The 14,343-nt window shown below is 39.3% G+C and overlaps 1 protein-coding gene across 1 annotated transcript in view; it reads left to right on the top strand.

Annotated features, from left to right (window-relative positions):
• LOC104491616 (serine/threonine-protein phosphatase 4 regulatory subunit 1-like) overlaps positions 1–14,343 on the top strand; it is a 20,259-nt gene that overhangs the window by 4,168 nt on the left and 1,748 nt on the right. Inside the window, exons 2-17 of the mRNA XM_010134069.1 lie at positions 345–477; positions 840–946; positions 1,553–1,695; positions 2,198–2,344; positions 4,388–4,495; positions 5,629–5,694; positions 6,276–6,434; positions 6,883–7,076; positions 7,428–7,864; positions 8,966–9,198; positions 10,246–10,338; positions 10,855–11,040; positions 11,326–11,487; positions 11,950–12,050; positions 13,166–13,286; positions 14,016–14,150. Coding sequence (XP_010132371.1) covers positions 380–477; positions 840–946; positions 1,553–1,695; positions 2,198–2,344; positions 4,388–4,495; positions 5,629–5,694; positions 6,276–6,434; positions 6,883–7,076; positions 7,428–7,864; positions 8,966–9,198; positions 10,246–10,338; positions 10,855–11,040; positions 11,326–11,487; positions 11,950–12,050; positions 13,166–13,286; positions 14,016–14,150 — 2,490 coding nt within the window. The 5' untranslated portion in view covers positions 345–379. The remainder of the gene's footprint in view (positions 1–344; positions 478–839; positions 947–1,552; positions 1,696–2,197; positions 2,345–4,387; positions 4,496–5,628; positions 5,695–6,275; positions 6,435–6,882; positions 7,077–7,427; positions 7,865–8,965; positions 9,199–10,245; positions 10,339–10,854; positions 11,041–11,325; positions 11,488–11,949; positions 12,051–13,165; positions 13,287–14,015; positions 14,151–14,343) is intronic.

Raw genomic sequence — 14,343 nt, 5'->3', positions numbered from 1 at the left:
TGTCCGATCTGTGTGGATTTTAAAATATACATACTGCATAGATATAAGGGTGGTCAGAGTTGGGTTTTGGTTTGGAGAACTTGTTGCAACCTCAGAAAGGAAATCTGCAATCCTGCGTTGAATTTACAGGTCTATGTGCAAGTTTGCTCTCGACTTTATTGGGTACAATCTAATTTGTTTTTGTAAGCCATTTCCAGTCATGTGCAGACAGTTTTTCTTTGAAGATTAGCTCTAAAAAGAAATAGTTATTGGTGTAGTGTGTTTACACTGTAACATCTCTTGCTGACTCTTGGATTTTTATTTTTATTATTTTTGTTTTTGGGTTACTTTTCTTGTCTCTCAAGTTGGGTTTGAAGATTATGGACCAGACTGTGATAGCATGAGGATAACGGCATTCTTGGATATTCCTGGACAAGATAATTTAACTCCACTGGCTCGTCTAGAAAAATATGCTTTCAGTGATAACATATTTAACAGGTAAGGGTACACCTGCTACACTTGATGATAACTGAGTCTGATGGCAGTGTGGATGTTAAGATGTCACTGCTTCGGTTACTATTCTCCTAAGTGCACAACTAATATTATTTCTGTTTGAATAACTTTTATATAACATTTCCATTAAAAGAAGTTTTCATTCTTGATTATCTGAGTAAGATCTCTCAACTTCATCTTTGTTTTGTTGGGATGTGGAAAAACTGTGTAATTGGTGTGTCTGCATACTCTGAGAAGAGCTTTTACTTTTTTAAGGTGCGCTTTTGCATTTGATGAGTTCCCGTTGCATCTCATCTTTGTGTTGTTGACAGGATATTAAGGCAATTAATATTATGTTCTCTCCATAGGCAAATTATTGCCAGAGGTCTTTTGGATGTCTTCCGAGATTTCAGTAACAATGAAGAAGATTTCCTGACTGTAATGGAAATAGTGGTGAGGCTCTCTGAAGATGCAGGTTTGAAAGCTTTCAGTTTTTTATTTTAATTTTTCTAACTTACTTTACCAATGTTGCAGTATAGAAGACAATAACTTTCTATTTTGAGAAGGCAATGAGTGACGTAAAGAAACTAATTAATCGAAGAGCAATATCTGTCAGCGAAAATGAGATGGTTTGTCTTCTCTATTTTTGAAGTATTGTATGGTAGATGTGTAAATGGAACACTCTTGCTTAGCATAGGGCCCAAAGTAATATTTTACAAGGGATTTATTACATCTGAGTGTGTGATGTATGTGGCATGGAAGAGTTGTGCGTTTTAATACCTCGTGCATAAATTCATGGTGATTGGGTTTTCTGTGTGATGGTTTTCTAGTTAGTGCTCTTGTTTTATCTGGTTTATTTGGGAATTGATCCCAAGTCTAGGCTGTGATGATGCATGACAAGCTCTTCCATTTTATTTGCCTTTCCTTTAAGAACAGGCAATCTCAGAGGTGATAATTCTTTGTTTTGAGTATTTATGTTTTCCTCTGTTGTGAAAACGTTAAACAGGAAAAAAGCTACTTTTTTTAAGGTACTTTCATTTGTTATCTCCTGATGTAGTTTTGACTTTCTTTTTATTACTAGAACCAACTGTACGTACAGAGCTGATGGAACAAATACCTCCTATTGCCATTTTTCTGCAAGAAAGTCGACCAAAATTCCCGACAGCGTTTTTTGAATACCTTGTGCCCATAGTAGTGAGATACCTCACAGATGTTAACAATCAGGTAGGAAAAACAGACAACATGAGTTGAATAGTTGGAAATGGTGTGGTTCAGTGTATTTAAGACATGAGGAAGAGATGATAGGAAAATTTGTGTTGAGCGATACTTAGCTTTTATGTAGTGCTTTGTGTTTGTTGGTTTCCACACACTTTTTCTAGGGAGCTCTGAATTTTGGTTTTTATTCTTTCATTAGCAGATAATGGAAAACTTGCAGGATTTGCCTAGCAGCATGTTAACACAGTCTGTTACAGGAGTCATGACCTAGTCTTGTCTATTACTTCATCTTTTGGCTTCCTAGAATTTGATGAAACATCATCTAACAATTGTATTAAACTCTAGTATTTATTACTAATTCCTTACAATGTTAAAACTGAGGTTTTATCTGTTGGGGTTGCTTTTTAACTTGTACACTTTTGGTGAGCACACAGGTACCTTTTGTGGTTCTTGTATCAGTAGACGTTGTATTTATAGTGATGTACTTTGTTTTATTTGTTCATATTAATAGGTTAGAAAGGCAGGACAAGAAGCACTGCTTATACTGCTAGAACAAGATCTTATTTCTCAGGCTGACATTGAAAACAAGGTGTGTCCAATTCTTCTGGACCTCTCTGCTCCTGACAGTGATGATGAGTACAAGGTGGAAGCTGTGAATGTAAGTGAATTTGGAAGAAATCTTGTCTCTTTTTTTTGCTCGCCTTTGTTCTCTATTTTTTAGCAGTGCTACTGTAAAGCTCTTTCAAAATATAGCAACTTAGTGTGAGATTTTCAAGAGCATAAACCCCAGTTTCTTTGCACTTGCTCTACCAAGTTTCACAGTAATGTTGTAAAAGTATGAATGATGACCTGGTCTTAAGTGCTTTGAAAAAAACTTTCCCTGTTCACTTTCAAGACATCCGTTGGCTCTGTGGAAAGTGCTGGTGTGTGATTACATTTCAGTGTGAATATCTGACACTTGACCTGTAAAATAGTTTTACCAGCTAGATTTTCCTCTTCCTTGTTTGGGAGTTGGGTAGTGCTTAGGCAGCTTTCCAGGTGACCTCTGAGCACAAGATGCCTTTCAGGAGTTTAAAAATTTGTAGGAAAGACCTTGAATAGTGTCTTCCTTAGCTCTTATTTAGTATGCTCTTACGAAGGCAAATGTTCCTACAAATAAAGCTTATTTTTGTGGAGGTAGAAAGCTTCAATAATTTTGGAAAAACAAGGATAGAAAGATGAGTAGTTAATCTGACAACACTTGTATGAGCATTAAATTCCTGGTGTTGCAGGCAGAACAGTCAGGCAGAACAGTCAAGTAGGAAGGTGCACGGAAGCCCCTTCCCTTTTCCTGTTGCAAATACAAGAATTATAGCAGCTTATCCCCCAAAGTGGGAGCTGAAAAGAAACATACAATCCAGAGCACCTAATTTTCACAGTGGAAACATGTTCTGTAACTGTAGTTGAAACTGACAGTTCCTCAGAGAAAGCTGAATTAGTGAGCGTGTTACTAATTTTCCTTTGTGCTGTGGTGATAATTCAGAAGATGTCTGAGCACAATTCCTGTAAAGTGTGCGTTAGTTCACATCTGTAACTAGTTTTCTAGTTTTCTTTTTCTCTTCTGTTGTACAGTAAACATTTGTCATGTTGTCTGGGCCTACAAAGAGCTGGGACTGTGCTTGTTTTTAAGTATCTGAATGGTTCTGTTAAAGCCAAGGGGCTTACTTGAATGCTTAAGCTTGAGATATTTCTAATGTGCTTAAAGATTGTGGTTTTGTGTGCTGGCTGGTGCAGTGGAACTTTTTGTCTCCTCTGTCCAAAATATGAGTGTATGCCACTTCGTAAAACACCTTGAAAATGCATTTGTTAATAAAAGTCTATTTAAGTCAATTAAAAAGACAGTGAACTATGTGCAGAAATGTTATGCTCAGGCACAGTGGCATAGAATGATTTTAAATAAACTATAGTTGTGCTTCATAAAACAGGTGTGCAAAAAGGCAAAAAATGTGTAGCGGTTCAATCTATTTGATGGCAGTTGTTCTTTTTCTCCTGGAAGTAATTTTTAGGAGGAGTATTTAGCTGTGCTTAGAAGCTTTATCACCCTCCAGGACTCCCGTTCTTGGCAGGCCCCGGCCTCCCCGTGCCCGGGTCTGTGATGTCCGGAGGTAGAGCAGCGACTCATTCACAGGCACCCCCTTGCCGTGGGGAAGGAGCTTGCATGCCCATGTGAGGTTGAGAGCTGTGCTGGTGGTGGCATGTGCCTCCGGTGGGGTCTCCCAAGCCAGGCGGGTCTCAACTGAAGGGTCAGACAAAGTGTGTCCATGGGCAGGATGGGCTCACTAGCCTTCGGGCAGCCATCCTAGGAGAAGGACAACTCTGACTCCAAACCCGGGCAGATGGAGCTTGTTTAGCCCTGTAAGGCTCACCCATCTAAGAGAAGGACACTCTAACCAAAGCTATGACCCGAGGACTCCGCTGTCACCGTCCAAGCTCTCTAGGCCCTGGCAGGTGAACCTCAGGTGTAAAGGGCGGGGCCAGTTCCACGCACGCTGCGTCTCACCTAAAAAATCCACCGCGCAGGCCCGAAGGGTGCGCTCATCGCTGCAGGGAGCGTGGGAAAAGCCCTTTCCAGATCTTCGTTCACGAAGCCAAGCCATGATGGTGATGATGAGAAGCTTTATAATTCTATTTTCCTTACACATATCCCTTTCTTGATTTTTAGATAATCTGTAAAATGGCATCTATGCTGAGCAGATCAACAGTTGAGCGCATGCTGCTTCCTCGTTTCTGTGAACTGTGCAGTGATGGGAAATTGTTTCAAGTCCGAAAGGTGTGTTTTCAACCCTAAACCGCTTCAAAAGGAGTTAGCATGTTGCTGTTCAAATGCCTTCCTGAATAATTTAGCCATAACTTCAGCTGATGAACTTTCAAAGAGATGAAAGAGTAGTTTTAATTAATTGATGTGGTTATAGTTTCTGTAGTTCGGTAAAGAAATAGGTAACAGTCCTTAGTGAGTAGCTTTGGTGTAGCAGTTCAGCTGATCTTCCACATTTAGTAGTTTTGCACCTGTTTTTAAAGCCACTGTTCTTGGTTGTAGGGTGCAGACAAGTTCTCTGATTGCCATCTTATTTCAAAACCAGAAATTCAAAAGCAATAGATGTTTTGAGACATCTTACCTTTTTAAAAATAGAAATACCTGGTGGGTATTGAAAGCAGACATTCTGAAAGTTTAAGACTTTAGTTCATGTTCAAGTGCAAAAGGAAACTTGTAGCATAAGAAGCCTTAAAATATTTGAGTGACTTTGAGTCATGCAGAACTTCAGCTTGGTCCTTAATGTAAGCTGCATTTGTTGGAATTTGAGCTGCATTATAGCCTTATAAATAAGGATGGAGAATGAATAAATCTTACATTATCATGGTCCTATGTTTATTTTAGGTTTTGACAACATCTTTTTCCAGCATGAGGGAATGTCCCTTTTACCTTAATTATAGCATTTGCAGTGTGCTGTAATTGGCATTGACTTGAGACTGTGATTAAACTTTGCTTCAGCAAAGTACTTAAGCCAGTCTCAGCCATAGCAAAGATAGTTCTGTCAGTACACCTAAGTCCTGACCTCAGTATCATGTTTTAGTTTGCTTCGGTTTTGACAGCTGCTGTTCAAAGTAATTTAAGCTCTCAAGTAGGCTTATTAGTCCATTTTAGTGATTACAGAAGTAGATGATGCTCTTCATGCAGAAATCTTTATTACTATTGATTTCAAAGGCATGTGGCTTATGGCAGCTTGGTCTAAAGAGTCTTTGTTCAGGATGAGTTAGTGTTACAGGATGTAGTAACGTGGCTGAAATTTGAATAGTCAAACGTGCAGTTGTTGCGTGGGATAAATAATGCTTAGTTAAGTTGATAATAAAAATTAATGAACTTGAAAGAGCCATAATGTTGTTAGTGACTTTTTTATTTCTTAGATTTGTGCAGCTAATTTTGGTGACATTTGTAACGCAGTTGGGCAAGAAGCCACAGAAAGACTGCTGGTATGTAAAAATCAAAATCCATTCACAAAACTTGTATTTCTCAGTTCAAAAGGTTTAATAATGAGTTCTTTCATTGTCTTCTTGATTAATCAGTGTGCATGTATTTTTTTTAATTGATTTGGCTACAGCTTTGGTTGCAGTTGTGTAGCAAAACTGAGTATGAATAGAAATGCAAAGTTGCTGTTTTGCAAAACAGTTTTTAAAATGTGACTGACAGCATATATATATACACAAACACACATGCATACTTTAGAATTGCTGACTCTTGTTTTTTCCCTCAACTAGATGATCAGCCAAGTTACAATTTCAGGAAAAACAGGCTGTTAATAATTCTTTCTATTTTTTCCTAGTGCATATGGTTATACATAGAATCCTAATGAATTAAATGGCAGGCAGATCGTTTCTTCAGTTTCTTCAATTAATATTTGTAACGTGTCTCTGTTTCTTCTATTCTTCACTCATTTTATTCTCTCTTGAGTAGTCACTGTCTCCAGTTTCCAAACAAATACTGTGATAGATAGTAAGTTGCTGCAGTCTTTGTTTAGTCTTTAATTAGTCTTGGTTTTGTTTATTTTTGGCAGATTCCCAAGTTCTTTGAACTCTGTTCTGATAGTGTTTGGGGAATGAGGAAAGCTTGTGCTGAATGCTTTATGGCAGTGTCTTACACCACATCCCCAGAAGTTCGCAGAAGCAAACTTTCCCCGCTGTTTATCAGTCTCATTAGTGACACTTGCAGATGGGTAAGTAATTGATTACTCTGCAATTGATGCATCTTCCCATCAGATCAGACACAAATACTGGGCGAGTCAGAAGTGTGCTGCAGAAGTTTTCTAAATTTGCTGGGATTAGAGTCTAATCTACTAAAATCTAATCTCCTTTAATAAGACAGCGTCTAAGTTTTCCTCTCTGTTACTACTTAATTTCTATCCACAGTGGTTTTTTGTAAGTGTGAACACTCTTTTGAGCATAGTTTCCTTGTGTTACAGGTATTATCGAGATAGACAGTGATGTCCTTCAAATTTATAACTTCTAAAAGATTTCCTCACTATGAGTCGTTTTGGTATTAAATGAAGCTGTTAGAGTAAGAATCATTTGGTTCTTACTATAAAAATCGAACCAAATTTTTATTTTTCAGTATTAACTCTGAGAGTTGCATGAATCCTGACAGTTGTCTTTATACCAACACAGGTTCGTCAGGCTGCTTTTCAGTCACTTGGCCCGTTTATTTCCACCTTTGCAAACCCTTCAAGTGCTGGTCTTTACATTCGAGAAGATGGGACTCTGAGTATCCGACCATCAACGCAAGATGTGAATTCCAGTCCCTGTCAGCCAAGCAACAACATAACTTTAATGTCCTCCAGTACAAATGCTACGTTGTCCAGGTAAAATCATGGGAAAGATGTGTAGTGGAAGGGGGAAGAAAGAACGTAATTCTTTAATTGCTGTTCAGGGCTAAAAGTCTCAACTTGAGAATATGGTTCCAGGAAAGGTGTGAAGAGCAACGTTACACCTGTGTTTGAGTGTGGCCACGTTATCAAAAACTCAATTTGACTTCACAGGAGGGTAAAGAGAAAATTGGGGCAGGAAAGCACAGTGGTGACAAATTCCGTGTTTTTGCAGAGAAAATAAGCTTCTCTAGTTGAAGCTGTATTTTATGAAGTATGTAATGATAATTTTCAGTGACAGAGTACATTAAGTTTTACTTAATGGGATAACTGCTTGTCTGTTCCCAGTTCAGAACAACCAATGGAAACCAAACCAGAATCATCAACTGAGGAGACTTCAGCTGAAGTTAATACAAAACTCTTAGTTGAGAGCCTAAGTAAAGATACCTGGGAAGAAAGTTCAGATTGTTGTATCAGTCCTGGAGAAGATGCATCTCAGTTGTCTCAGGGTGACAAAGTTGCTGCTGGTGTCACAGAAGTCACTAAGGGCAGCGGTTTTCCTGGAACAAACTCAAGGCTACAGTCTGCTGAGGATGTGTTTAATACTTTTTTATACTGGCGCCCTCCTCTGCCTGATATCAGTCAGGATCTGGAGCTGCTTCAGTTCAAGACTGAAAAGCACAAAGACAGCTGCTCCATGTCGTGCAATAACTGTGTTGCTAGTAGTGAAATAAAAAAAGTTCTAGAAACCTTACAGGAGCACATAGATGATCCAGATGTCCAAGGTGAGACTCAGTAACGCTGGAATCATGTTTTCTCCGAGCAGGATTTCTCCTGGCTTTTACAGACCTCTTGACTGCATTGTAATAAGCGTGGTGTTCAAAAGGTGATGGGACTTCCTCGAGTAGTAAGTAAATCGTAGCAGAAAGTTTTTTAACAGCCTTTTTCACAAGGCCTGGGTTATTTCCAGAACAGTGGGGGAATTGTTCGTAGCTCCTGTTTGCTTGAGGAATAATGTAGATCTAACTACAAAAGAGAAAAGAGCTTTTTGACGTTTGTTGTTACTGTCTTTAATTTTAAGTACTGTAAGTACCGTAGGTTTAGGGACAGAGCTACCTGTTACCACCTGAGTTCATCTAATACTGGCTCGAGTGAGAATGGCCCTAACTCCAGATCGTCTTTCCTCAGCCTCCCCATACGAGCCTGTTGATGAACATACTGAAGCGATGATAGCATGATAGCGGGATGCGCGTACATTTCCTGGGCCAGATACCTCGGCACAAGCCTGTCGTCCATAGTTAGCTCAGTTTCTCATTCCACTACGTCTCTTGAGTACTCCAGAGAATTAAGTTTTCATCTGCCCATTTATTCAGCCCTTCTCTATGTGCAGAGTCATATCTGCAGGAGCTGCAGCATCAGTTGGCTTCCTTTCTGCAGTAGCAGTCAGTAGTAAGCTGACTGGCAGCGTGGCTTATTTAGGGGACTCCTCGTGAACTTTTGGAAAGATACTAGGAAAATGAAGTTACTTACATGTGAGAGAAAGGATCAGAAAGAAGGGGAAAGATTCAAAGGAGGAAGAGGCGAAAAAATTAAAATTTAAAGCAGTAACAGAGGATTATGGGAAATAACTTTCTGCAGTAGGAAGTGGTGGAATGCTTCTGCTGAAAATGTTGATACATCCAAATCATTGCTCTTAGTTTGTGATGGTTTTGTAGATGAGTAATGGGCCTTTGCTTTCTAAGAGCAAATGTTTGCTAATAGAGCATCTCTGCAGCTCAGAAAAAAAAGCTCTGCAGTTCTTTTTATCTTTTCAAATTAACTATTTGCAAGTTTAATGCTTTTCAGTGCAGAAAGCAGACTAAGAAGCCATCTTTTGCTTTATACAGCTCAGGTTCAAGTGTTGTCTGCTGCTCTCAGAGCTGCTCAGTTTGATTCTGTTGGTGACTGTGAGACCAAAAAGATGGAAGAAAGCAGTGGCAAACTGCAGAACAAAACTGTTTCAGATGAAACAGCTGTTTCAGATACTACCTGCAGCCAGGTGAAGAAAGACAGTCTTTCATCCCCTGCCTCCCAAGATAACATCAGCGACAAGTCTGCCACCAGTATACTGAAAAAAACAGTAAGTATGCATTGTGCTTCATGTGTGAAATGAGTTCCTACCAGCTGAAGTAGTGTGTGTGTTCACGTAGTCCCTGGCATAATTGACCCACTTCTGATCTAAAGCCTTTGAACACGGTAACTATCACGGGCTACTTATTTTAATTAAAAAAGAGACGTTATGGAAGCCTATTATTGCTGTTTGCACGCAAATCACCTTGAGTTCTTTTTGTGGTAGTCTTGTAGTTTTTTCAGTGAAATGTAGTAAGTACAGTCTCAGCTCTTCCTGTAATGCAGCTAAAATTAGTCTTTTTTTCTCCAGACAGGAGGCTGAATCAGGTGGTGACACGTACGCAATTCCTGGTTACTATTTCTTGATTATGATGCACAGATAGGAGTAAAAAGAATTGTTTGCACAGTATTTAATGTTGCTGGAGCTAATTGTGAAACAAAGAAAAGCTCTTGCTGTGAACAAAACTGGCGCATAAAACCTGTACAAACGAAAATGCAAAGTACTCTGTGAGCTTTCAAACTTTGTATGTTTTTGGTCTTTTAACCCTTTTCGTTTTTTCTGGAGTGTTTTGTTGATATTTGAAAAGAGGTGTATGCTTCATAATTTGGTAGGCTTGGGAGTTTCCAGCAGGATGTTCTAAAATAAGTAAAGCTTTTATTGTGGTATTGACTGACTTGGAACAACTGCTAAGCTGTTTATTTAATACATTAAATTCATGCAGGAGGTAAAAGCTATTTAAGAGTATAGTAAAATTAACCATCCAAAATCTGTATGAATGCTGGGTTTATTGTGTTAAATTAGATTGCCTTTTTTTAAAAGTAAATCTAACTGCTGTTCCCTTGTTGCTGCTACGGTCTCAATAGTGCTTGTCTTGGTGTACAACTCTGTCATCTTTTTGTGCCTGTCTAAACTCACTGAATAAGGCTTTGCCTGTGCAAGGCTCTGTCTGTACAAGGCTATTCTCTGAATTGCATTGTTCTGTAGTGTGGTGCTTTGAATTCCCCTGAACAGCAGTAATTCTTAATTCATTTCACTAGCTAGTGCATCCTTTTACAGGACTCAGAGGAACAACCCAGAGGAACCAATGAGTTTTTAAAGAAAGAGCAAGGGAAAAATCCTCCATTTGAAGATGACAAGTCAAAATTACAGGTGATTAAAATAGCATCTAGGTGCTTTAGTGGAGTACTGGATACAGTTCAACTTACCCTTAATACAGGGATAGCTCTTGCCGTTGGTCGGTTGCAGAATGTGAAGAAATGCTCTGGGCATTGGAGGAGAACCCTGTTTTAAATTGGAAAGCTAGAAAAATTCTGTTGTCTTGGGTGCCTTAGAGGCAAACTGTGCCACCAGGATAGGCACTGACAGTGCTGTTTTGTCACTGGATTTACTGTTTGTCTTCAGGAAAGAAGAAATGTTCAGTTTGATATGATGCAACATGCTGATAAATTAGTATTTACTGTTCATTGCTGACTGCTCTGTCCTGGTGAGAGGACAGCTAACTGCAGGGGCCACTTACACTTTGTAAAGCTAGCCCACCAAAGGGGTGGCTTGCCACTGTTTGTATTCGGCTGTCAGATAGCAAGAGAATACCGTAGCACAACAAGTGTATCTTCTTTCCGATCTTAAAATAAATGTGTGTTGTTGATGTACTGTCTCTATCTGTAGGATATTATACCTCAACCTTTACTAGACCAGTACTTGTCCATGACTGACCCAGCTCGAGCCCAGACTGTTGATACTGAAATAGCCAAACACTGTGCTTACAGTCTTCCTGGGGTGGCCTTAACGCTGGGCAGGCAGAACTGGCACTGCCTGAAAGACACGTACGAGACTCTGGCCTCAGATGTACAGGTAAAAGAAAAAAAGGGTTTTAATAAATCAGAATTTTTAGTAGCTTTTTTGTTCAGTTTGTTTCACTGAAGTTAGAACATTATATACTTCCCAAGGGATTAAATTTGCACTAAAGTATGAAATTTGAGATTTAAACCGGACTTCATAAATAAGATTAACATTTTCTGCTGCTGTGTAACTAGTCCTGTTTCTTCTACTCTCTCAATCCTCACATGGGCGTAGTTCAAAAGCTGCTTTATTTTTGTTATGGTACCTGACCTGGTTCGCTTCTTGAACTGTTTGCAGTGGAAGGTCCGTCGAACACTAGCTTTCTCCATACATGAACTAGCTGTTATTCTGGGGGATCAGCTAACAGCTGCTGACCTGGTGCCAATTTTCAATGGATTCTTGAAAGATCTGGATGAAGTGCGTATTGGCGTCCTTAAACATCTGTATGACTTTCTGAAGGTAGGAAAGGGTAATTTAATTCTCAATTTAACTTATCTTAAGAAAACCCTTTGTAAATGTGGTTATAAATGCTCCTAGCTGTTGTAAAGGAAGTCGTGTTTTGTTTAATCTAGCTGGAAGGTTGGACCATGAGCAATTTGTGTTTGGGGCCGGGAGAGAAAAGAGCAGATACTGGTGGGCTGCTGGATAATAATCACAAATCCTTCATTTTTGGTTGCTCAGTCTCACGCCCGGTGCTTTGACGGGTATCTTTGCAGAAGTGTTGACTTAACGCATGTGTCTGGATGTCAGTGCTGTGTGTCCGGACACTCAGCTGATTGTGCACGATTTTTAGTAAGCATCTTGTGAATGATCACTTGCTTTCAGGTAGGAAAAAGCACATAGCTATGAATAGAGTAATACACCAGAGAACTACAGGCATTGAATTTTATCGGTTTTATACTGGTAACGTTTTTCCTTTAGTTACTTCATGCAGATAAAAGGCGAGAGTATCTTTACCAGCTTCAAGAATTTGTGGTGACTGATAACAGCAGGAACTGGAGGTTTCGTTACGAGCTGGCAGAGTACGTAATTCTGTTAACTTCTGATATTTAACCTTTATTACTGACTTGGAAATAGGTAATGACATTCAGTTAGGAGCTAAAGGATTACTACCATTTGTCATTAAGGAACAGAACTTAAAAGCCAGTGGCTGTTGGGGCTGGTTTTTTTCTGGTGTTTTCTTGATTGGTTTGTTTGGTGGTTTTTTTTTTTTTTTGGCAGTTTGTGTTTGTAATCAAGGCTGAAACTGAAGTGTCTGTCATTGTACTAAAATGGAGATCTGGCTCACTTGGAGCATGTGAAATGTGACAGTCTGATGGGTACTATTCAGTGAGGTTTCAGATTTTATTCAGTTCAAGGCTACCTTGTATAAATCAGTGAAATGTATGTACAAAGATATTCTAATATGTATGAAAGAAAAACAACTTCTTATAAAATTTAGTTTATTCATTTGGTATTTCCATGTGACTGGATGTGGAATGGAGATAGAGTAACGTCTCACAGTTCTTTTTTTACGTGCCCTGTTGATATTTGAAGCACCCAAGGAATGTTCACAGGCATAGTTTGTAGCTAAAATCTGACCTTCGTGTTTATCTCGTTGCTTTGTTTGGGCAGTTGAGGACTTACTCTCCCTCTGTAGTTTGGCACAACAAGCTCAATCTCACTGTGATGCAATAATGTTGTACAGCAGTTCCCTGACATCTAGTGGAGAGCCAATGCTTTGTGGCTGGTTTGTGCGTGGCTGCTGGTGACATACTGGCGGGGTGTGGCCGTTCTGTGCCATTGCAAGACAAACTGTTTTCTGAAATGTGGCTTTCCACACCAAAGAACATTTTTCAATTTTACTTTGCAATAATGTGCAGGATATTGGGCTGAAGTTGCTAAGAAGCTTCTCACTGTGCCTTTGTTTGTAGCTTTTGTTACTATTTGGGATCATTTTGATTCATTAGTACATCTAGTTTCGATAAAAGTTCCTCTTGAACTCTCTGTAAAGAGAAGAGCAAACTGTTGAAGTGCTGTGTAACAACCACGCTGTTTTCGAGGCTCGAGATGAGCTCTCGCTGTGTTGAGCAGGTGGCATGATGGGAGCAGGTGAGCACTGGACTTGCTGGAGTTTATCACTTTCTTTGCTTTCCAGGCAGCTGATTCTGATACTGGAACTCTACAATCCCAATGATGTCTATGACTACCTAAGACATATTGCACTAACTCTCTGCTCCGATAAAGTTTCAGAAGTTCGGTGGATCTCCTTCAAACTGGTAGGGGATTTAGTTCACTTCCTGGCAGGAGAGGAGGAAAGTGATCCTTGAGAGAGACAACTGAAATCACTCTTGTCTTCTTTCAGACAAGTAGAGCGAATACAGATATGTTTTGATAAACAGTGTAAACACTACAGAAAAAAGTGAAATTAAAGTTTAATAAAAATATTTTGGGTTGTCAGACTTCTGAGTTGTCAAATTGTAAAAGCTTCTTCTCTGTTGGTTGTGCGAGAATGATAACTGTATTTTCAACTGGGTGAAAACAAGTATATAGATGATGTGGGAAATCTTCCCTCAGTTCTGGGGGTGGGTCAAAAAATACTGATCTTTCCTCAAAGTTGATTTAATTTGTTACAAACTTCACTGTAATGCCACCGTCCCATAGGTGTCCTGAATGAGTAGAAAGATTTGTTCAATTTTTTTCTTCATGGCACTGTGTAAAGGGGCACTATTTTAATGGTGGTTTTAATTTCTTTCAGTGCGGTTTGTTTCACCTGAACAAACAGCTGTTTTAAAGCTTATGCTTTTTCTCCAGAATAAGCACAGTAATTTATTAAATCCTGCAAGCACAGCTGGTTTCACTGGATACTGTTTGTGGTGTCCCTTGTAGGATTCAAATGAAATGATGCTTTTTTAATTTTCTAAGAGCTATAATTTCAGTCTTACCTCTCTTTTTTCTTTTTTCCGCCCCTTCTCCTTTTTCCCCATCTCCCTCCCTTTTCTTCCCAGGTTGTAGCCATACTACAGAAGTTCTATGCAAACAATGCAAATGCGCTGGGATTAAATTTTATTAATGAACTTGTAGTGCGGTTTCGTCACTGCTCCAAATGGGTTGGCAGACAAGCTTTCGCCTACATTTGTCAGGTTGGAATGTTCTCTCTCTGTTTCCACATGTCCATTTAATTTGCAGCCAGTTTGGGGCTTTTCAGCACTTTCTGGCATCCTGGTGGCAAAGTCAAGAACTGAGTCCGAAGAGAGGTCATTTTGTAGTAATTCGACGTGCTAGGATAAAGATTCACAAGAGCTCTTCAAACTAGCAGTGAGAGCTAGATGCCAG

This window comes from Buceros rhinoceros, unplaced genomic scaffold (genome assembly GCF_000710305.1).
Source record: "Buceros rhinoceros silvestris isolate BGI_N320 unplaced genomic scaffold, ASM71030v1 scaffold23200, whole genome shotgun sequence".
In the NCBI taxonomy this organism is placed as follows: domain Eukaryota; kingdom Metazoa; phylum Chordata; class Aves; order Bucerotiformes; family Bucerotidae; genus Buceros; species Buceros rhinoceros.
This window is presented reverse-complemented; position numbering and strand designations above follow the sequence as displayed.